This window comes from Podospora pseudoanserina (genome assembly GCF_035222485.1).
Source record: "Podospora pseudoanserina strain CBS 124.78 chromosome 7 map unlocalized CBS124.78p_7, whole genome shotgun sequence".
NCBI classification, from domain to species: domain Eukaryota; kingdom Fungi; phylum Ascomycota; class Sordariomycetes; order Sordariales; family Podosporaceae; genus Podospora; species Podospora pseudoanserina.
The window spans coordinates 1,097,621-1,117,577 of record NW_026946671.1 but is presented as its reverse complement, the minus strand read 5'-3'; the positions used below and the strand labels follow the sequence as shown (position 1 = coordinate 1,117,577).

The 19,957-nt window shown below is 54.0% G+C and overlaps 2 protein-coding genes across 2 annotated transcripts; one reads left to right on the top strand and one right to left on the bottom strand.

Annotated features, from left to right (window-relative positions):
• Positions 1-1,355: 1,355 nt before the first annotated feature.
• On the top strand, positions 1,356-4,564 carry QC764_710090 (uncharacterized protein). The gene is made up of 2 exons (XM_062950627.1): positions 1,356-2,405; positions 2,730-4,564. The coding sequence occupies exons 1-2, from the start codon at positions 2,371-2,373 to the stop codon at positions 4,057-4,059; spliced, it is 1,365 nt and encodes a 454-aa protein (XP_062796656.1). The 5' UTR covers positions 1,356-2,370; the 3' UTR covers positions 4,060-4,564.
• Positions 4,565-4,783: 219 nt separating this feature from the next.
• Positions 4,784-19,821, bottom strand: MDN1 (AAA ATPase midasin; the record flags this gene model as incomplete). The annotated part of the gene is made up of 2 exons (XM_062950626.1): positions 14,235-19,821; positions 4,784-14,176 (listed from the first exon to the last, which is right to left on the bottom strand). The coding sequence occupies exons 1-2, from the start codon at positions 19,722-19,724 to the stop codon at positions 4,784-4,786; spliced, it is 14,883 nt and encodes a 4,960-aa protein (XP_062796655.1). The 5' UTR covers positions 19,725-19,821.
• Between the last annotated feature and the right edge of the window lie 136 nt (positions 19,822-19,957).

Below are 19,957 nucleotides of genomic sequence, written 5' to 3'. Positions count from 1 at the left end.
GGGTGGTTGCAAGCAGTCAGGGAGAGGGAGAGAGACGTGAGGGGGGGTCATGAATATAATGTGTAATATGACTATTTGAATCAGGCCTCCCTTTATCATCATCACCATCCTACTACTCCTGATCCGCCATGTCTTATTGGGATTATATATAGTGAGATTTTCTGGGGTACATGGGCGTCTCGGTATCCCCAGCGGCACGACACACATTTCGCCATGGGGAACTTGTTGTTTTATTTGCTTGTTTTGTTTGGGCATATGACTCGGGCAGGGGCTGTAAGCAGAGCGCAGAGGAAAGAAATCGGGAGGTCGGGGGGTCGGTCTTGAAAACGGGCCTGGGTGAGGGTTGTGCCACTTTCCTCGAAGATGGCGGGTCTTATAAGACCCGTTTTCTTTCAAATCTTATATGAAGGTATTGTGGGGCAACATCAACGGGAACGGGGGACGGCGCGGTGGCGCGCCGGGTGGCTGCATGTGGGTTATTATCTGTTGTTGTTGTTGGGGGGAAGGGGTTGTTCGTCCGAAGCTGATCAAATGCTTACAAGATTGATACATACATGATGATGAGAAATATTCCGGACTATTTTACTATCACTACTACCAAGATGATGATGATGATTGCGGACGTAGGAGAATTATGATCTGGAGGAGACTTTGACTCATGGTGATGTCCGAGACATATAGCACAGTGTACACGTACGCAAGGTAAGGTAAATGGTGATGCTGCTGCTGCTGTGAGATGGTGGGACTGCATGATGGGATGTGGAGCTGGGGAAGGGAATGGAATTTGATTGCTTTTGTTTACGGGGGAGACTTGGAGAAATGTTCTTTTTTGCCGATCTGTATGACCTTTTGTTTCTGATCCGCAGAGGGACGGAAGCAAAGGAAGGAAGAATGGAAGAAAGTTTGCTTTTGATCAACGGTTTGGAAGGGTGGAGGATGCATATTACATATGTGAGTCTCGGTTCCTTCGGGTGGGATGGTCCGAGAGGGGGTGGGTTGGTGCCTGAGTTGAGTTGGGGGGAGGGCTGGTTGTCAGCAGGTTGTTGTCCCTGAGGAGGAGGAGGAGGAGGATGAGATAGATGACGGTTCGTTCCGGGTGCCTGGATGGTGTGAGCGGAGGGATGAGGCGGGAGATGTTCATATTTGATTGAATCAATTCGAAGCAATTATTTGCGGAGGGCATTTTATCGTCTGGTGAAAGCGCTTCTCTACTTGAAACATGGCGATTTTGCTGCAGCATAATGCGCCCATTGGCCAATCAGTGTCGTTGGTAGTGGGTCTCCATGGTCCAGATTTAGCTGCTGGACCCCTGGCAGTGGATGGGACAGCGTGAATGATCTCACCATCCCAGCCCGCTCCATCGTCGTCGTCGGCCGACAGGGCCACACAGGGCGCATGGACGGCTGAACTCGAAAGCCCTGAACCAGATTTTTGTCTTGCTTTTGGTTTCTATCTTTTTTTGCGCAGTCTCCTCTGATACCTCTGAGGTGTCACCAACCCCAGCTCAGAGCCTCGACGAACTCGAGAATCTCACATGATCCCACAGCTCTGTCTCTATCCGGACTTGTGCGACAAACACACAGAGCAGCAGTTCTACTGTAAACAATTGCCCAACAATGAAATGCCTCGAGAAGCGGGAAGTGATGCAACCATCCGCTAGATCGACTGCACCCTCGATCCAATTTGACAATCGATGGTGCATGAAGGCCAGGGGTCTCCCGGCGACGGCCCTGGCGAGATTGGCGGTGCATGAGGACGGCCCAATCCTAAGCCAGCTTGCGTCCCTCCAAGCTGTCCCAATTCGATCACCAAAAACACCAGGGTCGGCCAGCCCGGGGCAAGCCTGTGAGGGCTGGGGGACGATGGGTGGTCCACCGTGTTGACACAGGTGCGAGACAAGCAGGTTTATTGCTTTAAGCAAGCCTGGTCCTCGTCACCACTCTTACAGCCCCCCTCCCTCTTTCTCATCTCATCCTCCCTCGATGATTCTTCACCATCGTCTCTCCGCTTCTCTCTCTCAGGGTTCCATCGCTTCACTTTAACCGCGTTGACGCTGCGGCACAGGATTACGGCATACTACCCACCCTGAGACAGTCGACCGTGAAGCGTGGTTAAGCGCCAACCACTCAGTCGCTGTTTGCTCAGAGTCACGGCGCTTCCGGGCCCTCTCTCATCCCTTCCATTGGCTACACGCCGCATCCTCCAATTCCCTGCGTCTACACGTTGCATCCCAACAGCCTGCCACGCGAGGACCAACAAAGCCATTGTTCCACTTATAAGACGATCCGGGATCACCCACTCACCACAGCCCTGCCTTGCCTCCTCTGAGAAGAGACTCGCACTTGAGTCTCAGCCTTTGTGTAATTCGGCATGGATCCGACCGCTACCCTCTTTACCTTTATGTTGTGAGTTCTTCTTGAGCTTTGGTCTACTTTTACTCTCGTTTTATATACCTCGACACACAAACCAATCTCTCCATCTCTCTCCATCTCTCAACAACCTGTCACTCTCTCTCAACACACGCAAAACATATTCACTCTTTTCATATCTTGTCTTGTGTGTTCGGCATCTAGCTTCGCAGTCTGGCCCTGTGATTGCTGCTTTTCGGTCTCTCTCTCTCTCTCTCTCTCTTTAATAATCAAGCTGTTGCTGTATGTTTTGATTTTTGATTTTGATTTCTCAAGTCTATCAAGTCTACTACCCTTACAGCCCACTGACATACAGCACAGGCAAACCCATCCTTCAGTACAGACTGTACATCTTATTGGATCCTGGGACAACTTCAACAAGCCATACACAATGGAACGCGACAGCAGACGGAACAAGGGTCAGTGGAGGGGGTGCCACAACTTTGAGGACATCATCTGTGATGGCGATGTTGGAAACGCCCCAAAGCGGAGTGGTGGGCTCAAGATGGGACAGACGTACTACTACTATTATGAGGTCAACGGGTCATCTGAAGTTCACGATCCCTCCTTGCCCTCGACCACCGCCTGCCCATACCTTCCCGGCCAACCAGTCAACACCCTCTGGATCCCAGTCGAGCAGTCTCTTCGCAAGCGTAGCGGGTCTTTGAACTCCCTTCGCTCAACCGACTTCAAGACTATGGACCCTGCAGCCAAATATGCGAAGCTCAAGCCAGCCGCACCCATCGTTGACACTGCCGCTGCACCTCGCCGCTTGGACACGGCGCCGCAGCGCATGCAGCAGCAGCACAAGCGCTCAGCCCGCAGCATCTCTCCCGGGTCGGGCTGGTCTTTCTCGCCGCGCAAGCTCTTCAGCCGCAAGACCAGCTCCTCTTCGCTCAAGGAGTCGTCTCTGCCGCCAACAGCAATGTCTGATGATGAGCGAGCCACCGCGCGCTCGGAGGGTTCCCGGTCGAGGGACATCTCCCCCGAGTCTCTTCGTCGGTTCTTGGTGGATGACGCCCCTTTGGAAGAGGAGCAGTCTGTCAACAACACACTAGCCATCCCGGAGGACATTGTTGAAGAAAACGAAGACGACGACAACTTTGCTACTTCGGCTGTGTCAGAGTTTATGCAGTACACTGGGCTGTCTCCCCCTCCTCAACGGGGTGCTTCGCCCGCTCCTACCATCGCACCTGCCTCGCTTTCAGTAGAGCCGGTGGAACTCCCTGGCTCGTCACCCCTCCCCGTCAGCAGGTTTAGCAACCTCCCTAAGCAACCTTCTCCTGTCGTCCCTGTTTCATCGGGCACTGGTGTCCTCCGATCAAGGTTTACCACTGCGCCACCGGCGGTGTCGGAGCCGCAATCCCCCGACTCGGTCGGCGGCGTGCCCGGGTTCTACCACTCGGACAATGATGATATCGATGCTGAGGATGATGATGGGGAGGAGGAAGAGGTTGAAGAGAAGAAGAGTGAGGTGGCGGGGTTGGGATCAAAGGTCAACAAGTCAACATACAGCCTGCCAAAGACTGCGGGCACGGTGGGGGATAAGCCGTTCGAGAGTGGACTTCCGGTGTTGGGGGGGTTGGGGGGTGGGTTGGTGGATGATTTGAGGGAGGAGTTAGGGTGGATGGCGGATTTCATTACTGCTTAGATTTATCTATCTGGCTTGGGGTCACAAAAAGGGTTTTTTTTTATTCTTTTTTTTGGGGGGGGGTTGGATTTGGCATAGCAAATGGATAGAATTGGGGTGGGTCAGCGTTTGATATTTATAAAAAGGGGAGGCAAAGGGAGGGCTGGGACTTTCTTGGGAGGTATTTTTTAATGGGGTTTTGGTGTTTGGGGGGTAGGGGAAATGAGGGTATGACAGAACCTGATTGATGGGTGATGGATGGTATGGGTTGATAGTATGGGGGGGAAATGAGAGGAGAGAGGATATAATATTTCAATTATAAGGTGAAAACTTGTTTTGATGTTGCAGTTCGAGGTGAAAAGAAAAACACAGGATTTTCTTTTTACCTCGAATTATAACATCAAACGGTTTTTCATCTTGATATAACCTACCACTGCCCTTACCACTGTGAACATGACCAAGTTGGAATATATGTAGACTCCAGAGTTGACACGCATAGTCTCGGCAAAATAAAAACAAACAAAACACCATTTTATTGTCTATTCCCCATGCATGAACCAAAAAATTTGGAAACGTTTCCCATTCCTTTCCCTTCCCATATTTCCCAGCCCATAAAACTCCCAGAAATGCAAACCCTCTCCCAATCTATCTTGTCCCTTCTTTTTGTTTATTTATTTATCTTCATTTTCTTTTCTCCTTTTCATACTTTCTCCTCCCCCATCATCACCACCTACCCACCCACCCTCTAAGCATTCACCTCCTGAAACCAACTCCTCAACACCCCCGCCAGCGCCCCCGGCAAGTCCTCCAGATTGTGCACAATCAAGTAATACTCAAACGGAAAACTATCCAGATACCGCCTCACAACCGGCACCCCATCAGCCCCAAACCTCGCCTCCTTCAGCTCCAGCACGCTATGCCCCTTCTTATCCCTGACGTCGTCCATGACAACAAAAACAACCATCACCCTCTGCTCCGTCGCCTCCCTCAGCAGCGGTCTCAGCCTGGCATGATCCCTCGACTGGACCAGGCCGTCAGACAAGATTAGCGCTAATTGCCAGAGATCCTCCCCTCCCTGGGACATTAGGCGGGCGTCACGGAACTGATCGATCACCCCGCGCATGAGCTTGATCATATCCGTCCCGGCAGACTGAAAGGTGAAATTCTGGAGGACCCTCGCGCCTGTGTCGCCAGAGGAGAAGGAGGGTGAGGTTAGCGAGTGGGCGGTAAAGACTTCTTCTCCGAAGCCCAGGACTCCAATTTGGCCTGATTCGAGGATTGTCAAGGCGCGGGCGACCATCACTAATGATTCGAGCGCGAGACGGCCAGAGGAAGACCTGTTTTCGTCAGACATGGAGCTGGAGTCATCCACACATAACAGGATTTGATATGCGCGCTTGGAGGGGATGGCTCTCCTCATCCAGATCTTGTCCCGCTTGTACGACGAGGCGATGTAAGGGATTATTTTCTTGATGTTGAGTCGCTTTCCTGTGCGGAAGGAGCCCGAGAGCTTGGTTGATTGGGTTGGTGCGAGGATCAGCCTCAGTTGGGAGGACAGAGACTGGGAAAGGCCTTGGGTTTTCTGCTGGAAGGTCGACCAGAGCTCTAGCGCCTCGTCGTAAGGGCGGAGAGGGCGGTCTTCATCCGTAAGATGGGTGGCGGAGAGTTGAGTAGAAGTTTCTTGAACGTCTTCGTCTTCGGCGCCGTTGGGGGCGGATTCGTCACCGGGGGTCTTGCTGTTGTCTGGAGCGCCCCGGTGGGTAGCCACGCCTGAACGGCCATCCTCACGCTCGTTCTTGATGCCATCTTGGGGTTCGGCCGGCTCGGCATCCTCCATATCGACATCGCCCCCTTCCTCGGGTTGTTCATCTTCGGGAAGAACCTGCTGCCCTTGCTCCTCCATCTCGTTGTCGATGGCCATGGCATCATTCATGGGTTTTGCCTCCTCGTCCGTCGCCGTCCCCAAAGCCTGCGCGTCTGCCTCGGCGGTGTCATCCTGCAGATGCTGAAACTCGGCCTTGGACATGTCCTCCGCCTGCTTCTCGGGCCTCTCTTGATCGTCAGCCGCCTGGATGTCCTTTTGGTTGCGATACCACCTCTCCAAAGCATCACCCAGCTTCTTGAACGGCTGAGCCTGCTTGGAGTCATCCTCCGGCTGATCAGAAGGACCCTGCTCCTGGTCCATCGTCGACAATTGACCTTCCGCACCAGGCGCCTTGTCTTGCTCGGCCTGCTGCTTGCTCACAGCGCCAGACTCCCTCTGCGCAGCCTTGTTCTCCGTCTCATCCTGCTCCATGTCATTCGCATCATCTTGCGCCTGACCACCCCCGTTCTGAACCTCGCTAGGCGCGACGTCATTCTGATCAACACCACCGCCATCATCCTGCATCGGCTTGGGCTTCTCCTCTTCATCTTCCCTGCCTTCGTCCCCTTGCTCGTCAACATCCATCTCCTCTTCTCTCTCACCCGCCGCATCAATCTTTCCTTCTTCTTCTGCCCCCGCCTCGTCAATCTCCTCGTCTTTCTGATGTTCTTCCTCTCCCTTTTCTTGTTCCTCGCCATTATCGCTATCAGCATCATCCTCCCCAGTTATCTTCTCCTCTTCATCAATCTTATCAGGATCAACGTCACTCAACCCATCCAAATCATCTTCCTCCTCCTCTTCACCATCACTGATGTCAACATCCATATCCTCGGGCAACGCCAACGTCTCCTGCTCATCCACATTCTGATCCTGCTTATTCAACTCCTCCATCGCCACCCCCTCATTCTCATCCCCCGGCTCCCCTTCCTCTTCTTCATCTTCCCCTTCTTTATCCTCCTCTCCCTTCTCATTCCCCTCCCTTTTATTCTCTTCCTCCTTCTTCTTTTTATCGTCTTTCTTCTCCTCAGCAGCAACAGTATCACTCTCATCCCTCTCCCCCTTCTCCCCCTCCCCCTGCTGATCCTTCTCCGCCTCATCCTCCCCACTCCCATCCCACATCTTCTCATCCACCGCCGTAGGATCAAGATCATCCACATCCCCAGCCTGCTCATCCACATCCTCATCATCCCCCTCATCATCACTCCCGTCCTTATCCTCCTCTTCCTCATCCTTACCCGCCACATCCCCAAGCTCACCCTCCAACTCATCATCCCCCATGTCAACCGCGTCGTCGTGCTCCTCAATGTCACCCTGCGTGTTATTATTCTTGTCTTGAGCCAGCTCGGTGAGGTCCTCGTCAGGTTGGATGTCCTTGCTGATATCCTCTGCTCCTTCCCCGTCGCCGAGGCCAGTGCCGTCGTTTTCGACGTTGCCGGTTTCGTTGGACTTCTCGTTGGACGGTTCGCTGGGCGTGCAGAAGCCTTGGGAGGAGATTATGGTGAAGGAGGTGGAGAGGGTGTAGCCTAGGCGGCAGAGGGTGCGATGGAGGGAGGTGAATTGGGTGATGTTGTCAAGGCAGGAGGCCGAGTATTGCTGTAGGATAGGTAGAACTAGTCGTAAAATCGGGGTGGCGACTGATGGTGTGGGAATGGAGCGGAGCTGGGAGATTAGAGAGGTGATGTCGTTTGTGATGGTGGGCATGCGGAGGGCGTCGATAGACTTTTGGAGGGCCTCCCCGTATGTCACAAGCCAGCTTGGGTCTTCTGTTGTTGCGGGGAGGGTGGAGGCGACCTTTTGGAAGTTTTGGAGGGCGACCAAGATTTTGCTTGTGAGGGTCAGGGCTGAGTTGGCAAAGGTGTCAATACCAGAGTGTTGGGGGCCGTTGGTGATTTCGGCGGTGGTTTGGATGTCGGTCCAGAGGTTGATTTGCTCCATCACAAATGCCAGATCAGGACGCTCTTGAGCGAGGACTGGAAGGTCAGTCTTCAAAGCGGCCAACTCCCTCTCGACGTCGACTTGGAGAGTCTCCTGGGGCATGGAAACAAAGCCCTCGGGAAGCTGAGGCAGATTCAGCTGAGTCTTCTCCAACTTGGCAAACGTCTCAACCCAAGCACCCAACCTAGACTCGACAGGCTTATTGTCAATCTGACCAAGCTTGCCGTGAACATCAACAAGATGAACACCAAACTTGACAATCTGCACCAACCACTTCAGCACCTGAGCGTAGTTGGTCTGCTTGGTCTCCGGCGCAAAAGACCCTTCTCCAGCAATAGAAAGCTGCCTGACGTAGGCAATCGCCTCCTCGAGTGCCTGGTCAGCATGCGCAGTTTTGGACAAAAACTGCCTCTGCTTGAACATGACATGCAGCACGCCCTCAAAGAAACCAACACTCCTCCCCACAACCTCCCTGTTGAGATCCTCATTATGGTCATTGGCAGCCTTGCGGACCTTGGGAGCTAGGTCAAGAGTCTTGTGGTAAAAGTACTCAAGCGCGTCCAATTCCGGCCCAGAAAGATGAGGCACCAACCCCGACCCAACAAGAACCTTTTGCGTACTGCTCTGCTTGTCGAGAATGTTCGTGCCCAAGTTGCGGCTGAAGCCCATAGCGCGAAGGGTCTTGAGGGTCTCGCTAAAGAGCGTAACCTTGCGAGTCTTGAGATGTCTCACAGCCTCCTTATTCTCATCCGTAAGCGTGCTAGGCGTCTCCTTCCTCAACTCGGCAATCGAAGAGACCAAATCAGTGATGTACTCATCCACCGTCTTCGCAGCCCCAACAACACCCGCAGGCAGCGAGCCATGTCTCCCCATAGCCTTCAGCACCCCGGGTAGATTCACCATCCGACTCCACTGAGGATGAGCCTCAATCCCAGGCACCATCTCCCGACACACCTCGATAGCCTTGGGATCCACACTGTGCTCAACCTTCTTGACCACCATCTCCCCCCCAACAACCCCCTCATACTTCTCCTCCGGCAGCCCCTGATCAGTAATGACCCTGACAGGCTGCTCCAACACTGCCCTGAACTTCCTCACCAGCTTAAACAGCTTCTCATGAGACTTCCGTGCACTCGCCCTCAAAGCCTCAATATTCTTATCCCTCCACTTCCCCATCAACAACACATCCTTCATACTCCTATCCAGCGGCTGCCTCCCATTTTTGATATACTCCTCCACCTTGCCTAGATACCGTCCATAGTACCTGATACTATTCTCCACCGCTTCGCCAACAACGCCAAACTCCTTCTCATCCCTCGTCAGCAGATCAAGCTGGCTCTTCAACTGCCTCAACAACCCCAACCGCGCTTTGAACTGCCCAACAGTGCAGCGATCACCAGTAAAGTACGTCGAGAGAGTTTCCAAAAGTTCAACCGCATACTCCTTGAGCAACCCCTCCTCAAGAAACACGCACGACTTGAGGATAACGTCATTGTACGCGTCGAACCAGAAAGCTTTGGCCGCATCATGCGTCTTCTTGACCTCGACATCCAGCAACCGCGACCAAGACGACAGCTCCAACCTCCTCCAGTCACAAATCGTATCCCGCAGCTTCTCATACAGCGCCACAGCCTTATTAGCAGCCGTAGCCCAGCCGCCTTCATGCCACTCGTAAACATGAGCGTGCAGTTTCTCAATCGCTGTGATAATCTTGGCAAGCGGGTCGTCAATAGCCATCTCGAGAACCTTGTCACATGCAAGGATAACATCAGCAAGCGTTTGATGATGGCCAATCTCGTCGATCCCTTGCAGTTCAAGGAACCGATTGCGGATGGCATTAACCAGGTTCAAGACCTTGCGAACCTCAGCGAGGTGTGCATCAGTGTAAAAGTTGTAATCGCCCGTCTCGACACTGGCCGAAAAGGCCTTGACCGAGTCCTCAAACACAAGCAGCGTAGCGGGGAGTAGCATAGCGTCCATCTCCGGGCCCGTTTGCCCACCCTTTGATCTGGCGATTGTCCTGGCAACCTGTGTGCAAAGCTCCTTGATCATCACCTGCGGCTCTTGACTCCCAAGGAAAATCTTCTCATGCGCCTCGGCGAGCATCACCGCGAGATCCTTGCCCGACCGCTTCGACTTTTTGGGCTTCCTGACCTTGGTCTTGTCGTGATCATCGTCGTCGCCCTCGTCTTGATAATCAGGGAAGAGACTGTCGAATTCCTGCCGGTCATACTCCTTCTCGTCCTCCAAGCTGCCCTTGTGGACATAACTCAGCCCGCTAGCTTCGACTTCCTTGCGCTTGTCCTCTTCAAACTTCTTGCTGTAGACTTCGTGGATGAAGGCCAGTGACTCAAAGAGCTGTTTCCTCATGGATGGGGGAAGTTGATTTTTGCCTTCAACAGCAGCAACCGTCTGGACAAAATACAAGAACGCAAAGTTTCTCAGGGGAAGATCCTCCGTCTCGGCGCGGTAGACCGTCCCCTGAAGAAAGGGCGTGACAGAGACCAAGACCTCAGATTTGTTGTCCTCGTCTTCGTTATCCTCAGATGCCGTGGCAGGGGGTACAACACCCCTCCCAAGGGAAAGGCCCATCTTGAGGCAGCGAAGGAAACTGACCAGCGGCATGGTCAGATCCTGATAAGCCCCAAACCGGGAAGTCAACCGGTGAATAAGAAGCGAGACGTTCTGCTCCACCAGCGAAAGCTCCTCAGTAACCTCAGTCGAAGACGACATGATAGACTTGAGATGCGTCGTCGCAACATCGTTCGCCAAAAGGGCACCGAGAACATTGCTAAACTCCCCCTGCAAACTGCGCAGCTCACCACCCCCAGGACGGTAAATCGACTGAACCGCAGGCGGCTCTCCCAATCCACCCGCCTCCTCAGCCAGAGCTTTCAATCGGATGCCCGTCTTCTGCCCGGTAAACGCCACCTCAAAGGCCTCAAGAGCAGCAATCTCCCTCTGAAGACCCACGTAAAGCTCCTGATGCTCCTCGGCCTCAATCTGCGCCCGATGATGCGGATCAAAGATCTTATCCGGCACAAAAAGCGTCACACACCCCAGCGCAAACCTCACCCACGCAATGCTCGCAAACGCCGACCTAGGCTGCAACCCCTTCCTCGCCGCCACCAGCGCCAACAAAGCCTTTGCAAAGTGACCTCTGAAAACTTCCACCACATGCCCCGGCCAATCTCCCCCCTCCATCATCTGAAGCTGCTCACTCTGCTCCAACCACTCCCCCAGCTCCCCCAACTCCACCGCCCCCATCCTAGCCCCCTTGACCAAACTCTCAAACAACACCTCCACTCCCCCTTTCCGGGACGGGTCATGAGCACTCATCACCTCACCCATCAACCTCACCAAAAGCCCCTCCGCCTTCCCCAGAGGATCAGCAGCAAGCGCCTCACTCGCCCCCGCCAACGCCCGCCCCATGATAGGCATCTCCACCTCCAAACTCCTCAGCTGGCCCAAACTCGCCGAAGCCGCCGCCTCATACCTCCTCAACAACGCCTTTGAAAGCTCCCCCTCCCAAGGGTGCACCACCTCACTCCCCTGTCCCTGTTGCGCAAGAACACAATCCACCCCCTGCAAACCCGTCCCCTTCATACACTGAATCCTCATCAGACTGGCAGTAGGCAAGCTCGACAAAACATCCACATCACCACTCCCCTCCCCGATCCTCCCCCCGGTTGATATCCTATGCAACACCCCCACCTGCCTCAACCCCTCAAAACTACTCGCGAAAAAAGGCTCGTGAGCGGCAGAGTGCACCCCAATCTTTGCCTCCAACGCAGAAATCTCCTGTTGGAGGTCCTTGACGAGAGAGGCACCATCCACCTTCCCCGTGCGAACAACAGCATAGATCCTCGCCATGGAATCCTGAACTGTTCTCAGGGTGGCGATATCAACATCAACCCTCCACCTCATCTCATCAAACCTATCCGCCAACCTCTCCAGCTCCATCACTTGCTCAAGCGTAGCCTGGTCAGCAATAGGATCAGGACGTAAAGCCCGCCACATCGTCTCCATGGAGAGACCTGTCACAAGCTTGAACCCAACGACAAAGTCCCGCTCGAGAAATTCCTCAATCGAGACAAGTAGTTTCTGAATCCCCTCATCATCTCGACCAGCCATGGCAAGAGATCGGCGGAGGAGGTTAGCACCCTGAGTCAAATGGGACTGGAATCTCGCTTCCTCGAACTGAGACGCAATGAGGAAGGAGAATGTCCTCTTCCAAAAGAGGACCACGCGGCGGAGGATAGCGCGGCGCTGTTTCCAGTTTCCAGGCTCGGCAGTGCTGGTGGAGATGTACCCCTTGATTGCCTTGGCAACCGACGCCAAAAACCGGACAGAGTTGACCGTGGAGTCCTTGGCGAGGGAAGCGACCTTGTCCGCGACAAACGACCTCTGCAGGCGGTTCAACGAGGATGGCTTGCTGACGTTGACCTTGGAGAGTTGGCCAGCCATGGCTTTTTCTGCTTTTTGGATGTCGATAAAGAGCTCGTAGCAGACTGCCAGCCAGCAGGTGAGTCCCTCGCGGGCTTGGTCCAGGAGCGGCATCATAGGGGAGTTGATCAACGGGTGAAGAGGCATGAGCATTTTGTCCGGGGACGGGGTGTACAACCCCGCGATGGCCTGGCGGAGTTCACCGGCGTCTTCATGGTGGATGTAAGACAAGAGTAGGTCAAGATGTTGCAGGACGTCGGGTGACTGAACAGGAGATGGCGAGCCATCGCTGAGAGCCTCGCGGATGATGCTGATGTAAGCATCAAGACGGCTGCTGTCTCCAAGGGAGATGGCATCAAACGCCAAAGGAATAAGCTGTCCCTCTTCGGTGCCTTGAGACGACGCCAACTTCGCAGCAGTATGGTATCTCTGAAGCGTCCCATCAACAGGTGCAATCCTCTCAACAACAACACTTGTCCCAGCAGGAAGAACATCAAGATAAATCTCCACCGAACGATTCCTCATAGCCCTCGACAGCTCTCCATACCTCGGATCGACCGTCAGGAAAATCCTAAAATCAGGATGGGGCTTAATGATCCTCGGCTCACCTCCCGGACCACTGTGCTCATTGATGCTGAGGATGCCATTCGGCCGTTCCAAGAGCGAGTTCAGTCTGTCCAGCACAGAAGCACTGCAAAGGTTGGCATTATCGAGGACCAACCAAGCGCCAGTCTCGACAGCCCGAACAATGACACCATCGAGCCACTCGAATCTCGGGTTCTCGAGCGTCAGCGGCTTGTGTAAAGCCTCCTTTGCCTGATCCAAAAGAGTGGCGAGCTCCTGGTTGACAGCTGGATCGACCTGAAGGCTCTCGATGAGTGGCAGAAGAGTCTCATACTGATGAGCCTCCCCGGTCAAGGAGGACCCCAAGGCAGTCAACACATCTAGAGCCACACGCGCCACCATGCTTGGCAGAGTGCTGAGAATCTGGTCCTGAAGAGCCTGTCTGAACCTGGACAACGCCGCTTGCACCTCACGGTGAGGATCAGCCTGCTCAAAGCCACCAATAAGATCCATGGCATCGACATCCGCATTAAGCGGGAAGATGACCATAGGCTTACCAGCCAAAGCCGCAACGTGGGCCAAAAGAGACGACTTCCCACTGCCCGAAGGACCAACCAAGATACACGGCAGGTCCTGCTCAATAGCAATCAAAATCGACTCAATCTCCTTGAGCCTGGCAATTGGATCGATCGCCGGGAAATGCGTCGGCTGCGACAGCGCATTCCGCTTGATGGTAGCAAGCCCGACCTGGCAGAAATAGGGATTGATATCATGGTACAGGCCATGCTGCTCAGGCATCCGCTCAAAGATCTCAGCAAAGAGCTTGTTGACCGCCTCACGGTCACGCTCCGACCGGAAACGCTGTCGAATAATGACATCAAGATAGTCATCCGGCTTGCGGTCGGCCAAGAGGGCTTTGTCGGAAGTCAACAAATCGCCCCAGCGAAGGGTATCACGCAAGTTGAACTCCCACGGAGACCCGAGCGCACCAAACGACCGTCTGCCAACAACCTCGTCATCAAGCTTCGACATAAACTCGATAAGACGATGCTGAGTATCCTCCCCAATCTTGGCGAACTTCTTGGCCGTAATATGAAGCAAATCCTCCTTGGTGAAGACGTCCGAGTAGACCACAGTGAAACGGTTGACAAACGAACTAGGAAGACCCTTACGACCACCGCCCTGGTGATGAGGATTCTGGGCAGCAAACAGCTTGAAGTCGGGATGGCGCTTGAAAACCTGGTCCAGTTCGGCAATGTACACCTCTCCACGATGGTCAAGACAGGCGTTCAGACCCTCCAGAACCGTCTGAGAAGCCAAGTTCATTTCCTGTAAAATCCTGTCAGTCACAGCCCCCCTATCCCTGATCCAAAACAGTGTCACTTACATCCAACAAGACCCACTCCCCCTTCTGCATCGCCTCCAAAAACGGCGCATTCTGCCAGACAAAATTACCCGCCTCCGCCCCCTCTACCGGCACATCCGTACCAAACAGATCCATCAGATCTGTCTGATCACTCAGGTTGATCCTCGTCAGCGGCCGTCCACAAGCCCTCGCCAAAGCCGTAATCAACGTAGTCTTGCCCACACCAGGGTTGCCCTCCAGCAAAATCGGCTTCGTCCCTTGCAGCGCTCTAATCACGCGCATGGCATTCATCTTGGTGGTAGGAACGGCAAACTCATCACCGGCATCAGGCTTGGCAGCCTCGGACCTCTCGACACCAAAATCCCCGATGGAGAGAGCTCCGGGGGTGATCTCGAGTTCTGGCTCTTGAAAGTACAGCTGGCTGAGGTCCTTGCCGCAAAGAGCACCAAGCTGCTGGAGACATTGCTGGCGCTGTGAGGCCATCTCCTTGGGGTCGACCGAGATGAGAGCGGAGGGGTTGGCACCGATGGTGTCGATAAACACCATGGCCGCACCGTGAAGAAGGGCGAGATCAGTGGATTTGAAGGGGCACGTGTTCATGAACTGGACCCAGGAGAGGATATCTCTGACCGAGAAAGCAGTAGCCGAAGAAGGACGGAAGGTCTTGCCAAACCAATAAGCGAACTCGACGATGATCTGGGAGACAGGCTTCGACTTGGTGCTCTTCCCCTGCTTGAATCTCTTGTCGAGCTTGGAGACGACAATGTCATGAACATCCTCCACATCCGAAAAGGCGGGCACCCAAATCTCAGTGAAACGGTTGCGCAAAGCCGGAGAAAGCTCCTTCTTTCCAAAGTCGCCACCGGGGTTCATGGTAGCAAAGAACTGGAAGCCTTCGGTGCCCTGAACAAAAGAGTCGTCGACGCCCTTCTCGGCCAAAAGAAGCGTGCGCTGAGGCTCAAGGACCGAATTGAGACGCTCCAGGACCGAGTCATCTGCGAGAGAAATCTCATCAAGAAGAAAGTAGCTGCCCTCCCTCATGGCATGAACGAGACTACCGTCACTCCACTCAAACAGGGCCTTGCTTCTCGTGATCCCAGCATGAATCTTCGCCCTCAACGCCTCCGGAACCCTCGCCAGCTCGTCAGCCGACAGAGACCTATACCACTCCTGCAACTCCTCCAAAGCCCCCCTCTCCCTCCCAAGCAAACCCGCCAGCTCCTCCAAATCCCGGAACAGAGCATCCACAACCGCCCCCCTGTTCCTCACCGGCCTCTGACTACCAATCAAATCCCCCGTCTCCGTATTCTGATGCGCATTCACAATGTGCAACCCCTGCCCCTCAAACTCGGCCAGCAACTGCACCACAGTCGTCTTACCACAACCCGTCTCACCCACCAGCAAAACCGGCTCATTGTTCTTGATCGCCCTCTTGACCAAAACATACAACCGCCTCATCGCCCTCGTCCAGATAACCCCCTGGCTATTCCTCGCCTTGACATTTCTCAGCTCAGGCGCAGTGTCAAGATCATACAGCTTGGCCGAGTCAATAGTGACCCTGAACTCCTGCTCGATAACCTTCCTAACCTCGTCCCTCTCCTCCGGCTTGCGGACTCTCTCAGCCAAAAGCATGTAGCCATGTTCAGCGATCTCCTGTCGTGTCTCCGACTCTCTAAGAGCCCATCTGAACAAATCTCTCAACGTAGCAAAAGAGTTCTTTTGCTCAAAAACACGGGACTCCTGACGGAGGCGGGTGAGCTGCTTGTAAACGTTGACGATTCTCCCGCAGTCAGAAGGGGCCGTGTTCCTGCTTCTCTGCTGCAAAATCTCTTTGAGTTCGCTTTCTGGAATATCATCAAAGTGAAGCTCCAAGAATCTGTTTCTGAAAGCGCGGGACAAGACTTTGCGGCCACCGTACAAGCCAGGGGGATTCTGCGTGGCGAACAAACAAAAGTTCTCTGCCGGCCGGACAATCTCTTGAGTTTCGGGGATGAGCAGCTCCCTGTTGTCGTCCAACAGGCGGTTGAGAGCTTCGAGAACATCGGTAGGCGCCAGGTTCAGCTCGTCGAGCACGATCCAGGAGCCTTCCCGCATGGCCTGGACAAGCAAACCCTCCTGGAACCTGAGCTTGCCTTCCGAATCAGAGACATAAGTGCCCAGGTATTCTTGGAGATCGGTGTGCTCGTGGTTGTTGATGCGGACAAACTTGTTGCCAGTGTAGTTGGCCAGGTACTCAATCATGCTTGTTTTACCTGCGGATGTGGGACCTTGGATGAGGATGGGGTACCTCCGAGTAGAGGTGGCGCGGACAAGGTTGAGGAGATTGCGCTCAACGTAGCGAGTGATGATGTAGTCGTCTCGCACAATGGGCTCGTGGTTGCCTTGGAGCAAGAAGTACTCATGGGTCTTGTCCCTGTTCTTGAAGGAGATATAAGGCTTTCCATCGAGGGGCTTCTTCGGTGGTTGAGTGAGAATATTGGACTTCTTGAGGAGATGCTGGTGGATAAGCGGCCTGACTGTGCGCTCCGACTCCTCGCTGAGCAGAGTAGTAAAGCACATGCAGAAACCCTCATACAAGGCACGGTCGAGTCCATACACAGGAGCCACATCGTTGGCGTATGTTAGCACCCGTGTCAGGGTACGCAAACTGAAGTGAGGAACCTCACTGGCCTGGTCGACCAACTGCTTCGCCTCTGCCCTCTGCTTGATCTCAAGATACAAATCAGCAACATCATCAGCCAAGCGGTCAATGGTGCTGTTGTTGCCCTTCAGATAAGTCTTGATGATGGTAAGCAAATCCTTCTTATCCCGATCGGGGCTCTGAACATATATCTCGGTGAAGCGAGATCTCAGACCGAGTGGGAGATCTCGCTTGCCCACATCGGTGGCTGGGTTCATGGCGCCGAAAACACGAAAGTTTGGATGTGCCTGGATCCTCTCGATTTCTCCCGTCTCTGAGAGAAGAAGAGAGGGTGTCGTCTGGAAGAGACCAGCAATGCTCTCCAGCGTGTCGGGCGAAGCAAGGTTGATTTCGTCCAGGAGAATCCAGTCGCCATTCCTGGCAGCCTTGACAATCTTGCCCTCGACAAAGGCAAAGGCGAAAGCACCCCCGCTGGCAACCTGCCTATCGAACTGATCGAGACTCTGAGAAAAGGTATCCCAGCGAGGTCTCAAGTCACGCAACCGTTGCAGCTTTGTCGACCCAGTCTTGCGGCGCTTGGCTGGCTGCTCCTCGGCTGGCTCATCTTTGGTCTGGGCGCTCTCCAGCTTCTCAAGAATAGCCTCAAACATCTTGGGAGCCTTCCGCCACTCCTTGGAGACTTCTCTCCACTTGCCCCTGACAAATCTCTTGGCAATACGATCAAGATATTCCCTGTTCTTCTCAGCAGAGACACCGGTCTTCTCAAGAAGATCCTCAAACTCCTCCTTGATGGGCATGGCAAGACTTTGGGCGCTGACCGGCTTGAAACCGCCAAGCAAATCACTGGCTTCGCTTTGTTGAGACAAATTGACGGCAACGAGCTGGTGACCGAGCGACTCGGCAAGTTGCTGAACCACCGTAGTCTTACCGATGCCGGTCTCACCGACGAGCAAAAGGGGCTCACGGTGCTTGACAGCAACGGCAATCTGCTCGAGCAGCCTCTTGGCATGAACGGTAGTAGCGAAAGGTCTCTTTGACTTGGTGATCCTGCCAGACCTCCGTGACTTGACAAAAGAGGCACGGCCAATCGTCAGCCGTGACTCGGAGTCCACCATATCAGGGATGTAATGTGAGAGATAATGCCGAACGCGTTCAGGGGAAAGATGCATCTCCTTGGCAATAGCTTGAATCAACAGATTGCGAGCAGCAATTTCATGAATGTTACTGACGAAACAGTCCACAGCCTCCAGGAACATCCGGTCTCTCGTAGTATCCGTGACGGGCTCCTCCCCAGTCTTGACACCAGCCGAGCGCAGGATATCGTCCAATCTCCCACACCACTTCAAAAGATCTCTCGTACCAATGGGCCGGTCCAACACCGTCCGCCCAAGAGACAGCCTCGAAGAACCACTCGTCGAAGCAATAAGCCTGTCGAAAACGGCCAAAATCCCAACCGTATACCTGTGCAGCAACGGATATCTCCCAACGATGACCTCCCTCAAGTCATCCCTCGGAAGAGCCTTGATATGCAGCAACTGCCACAACCGCTGCCCAATCATATTCGGTAGATTCTCCTTGTCGTTCATTCCCATCAACGTCCGAACCGTCGCAAACATCCGGAACCCACTGGTAGCCTGTATCCTCTCCCCACGCCCCGGAATCAGAAGCTCTCCACGCTCAATAAGGGGCAGCAGCGTGCTCATAACCTCGGTCGGCGCACGATCCAGGTCCTCAATCAAGACCCATCTTCCTTCCCTGACCGCTGTCGTCAAAACACCTGGGCGCCACGAGAAGGAACCGGGCTTCTCATTTGTCGTGTACAGCCCCAGAAGCATCTTGGCGTCCGTCTGCTCGTTTAGATGCAGCGTGACCATCTCACCCTGCTTCCCCAACTCCCTCGCAACCTCCTGAACCAACGATGTCTTGCCCGCACCGGACAGACCATGGAGCAGAACGGGACCTGGCTTCTGCAAAAGCCTGCCGAGATTCTCGAGATTTTCCACCGTCGTCGAAGTGAGCGCGAGAGTACTTGGCGTGTTCACAGGACCGAGGGGCCGTGGAAGGACAGTCTTGCCATATGTGACAACAAGGGGGGTAAGATTTTGAATTACTGGAGCAACCGGTCCTTCTTGCTGTTGCTGCTGCTCAGTCTGGATACTACTGCGAAGGCGCTGGATCTCTTGGCTCCTCGCATCCTCATACAGGCTCAGAAACGAATAATCCGCCCTTCTCCCGTCCAAATCCGCAATCAGGCTGGTGTCCTGGGCAATGTATTTGGTGAGCAAAGCCTCCAGCTTCTGGTCCGAGGCGTCGTGGAGCTGGCAGAAAATCCGGATGGCGAGACATCTCACTGCAGGGTTGGCATGGGTGGTGAACAGAGACTGGAGCTGTGACGGGCTCGAGAGTGGTGAATAAGTTCTCTTGTCAAAATTATTGAGTCTCCATAAGGCGAGGAGAATAATGGGGAGGTCGATATCACTAAACGATGTCAAGTCAAGGTGGTCGAGTATTTGCTGTCCTGGTCTCAGTCCTCCGGCTCCTCCTCCCCCTTGAATATGCGATGTAAGAAACACAGACAGAGCCGGCGCAAACGGCAAGATCCTGGCAAACGACGCAAAAACTTTTACATCGAGCTTTGGGTGGGACAAGACCCATCTGGCGCAGATGTCGGCAAAACAGCTGTCCAAGTGGGCGAATATCCTGTCTGTGGCGGGCGCAATGAGGGCGGCCGTCGCGATGGCCTCTAAGAGCTGGCTCGAGTGAGTGTGATGGTCCTGGATGATAAGGACCAGTTCCCGCGGCAGGAGTTGGAGCGTGGCCGCGTCTCGGAGCAGAGACCGTCTCTGCAGGCTCACGTCGATGGTGGCCATGATCGAGGATCCGTCGAAAATGGCGTGGAATTGTTTGTATCAAGTCTTGTAAAACAAAAGACTTGTTTGTTACTATCAAAAAATGTCGTTCCTTATCCCAACTTTTTTTTTCTTCACCTTCTCCAAATCGCCAAAAAAAAAAAGGTGGGGCAAAGGGCCCCAGTCTCCAAATTCTCGACCTCCATGCATGAGCGGCCAGTGCCCACCTGCAGCATTTCAGCGACTGGGGGTGA

Bases quoted from the DNA above. Each gene is read 5' to 3' on its own strand.
- QC764_710090 (XM_062950627.1), top strand. From the start codon at position 2,371: ATGGATCCGACCGCTACCCTCTTTACCTTTATGTT. The intron at 2,406-2,729 runs GTGAGTTCTTCT...CATACAGCACAG, and splicing joins ACCCTCTTTACCTTTATGTT to GCAAACCCATCCTTCAGTAC.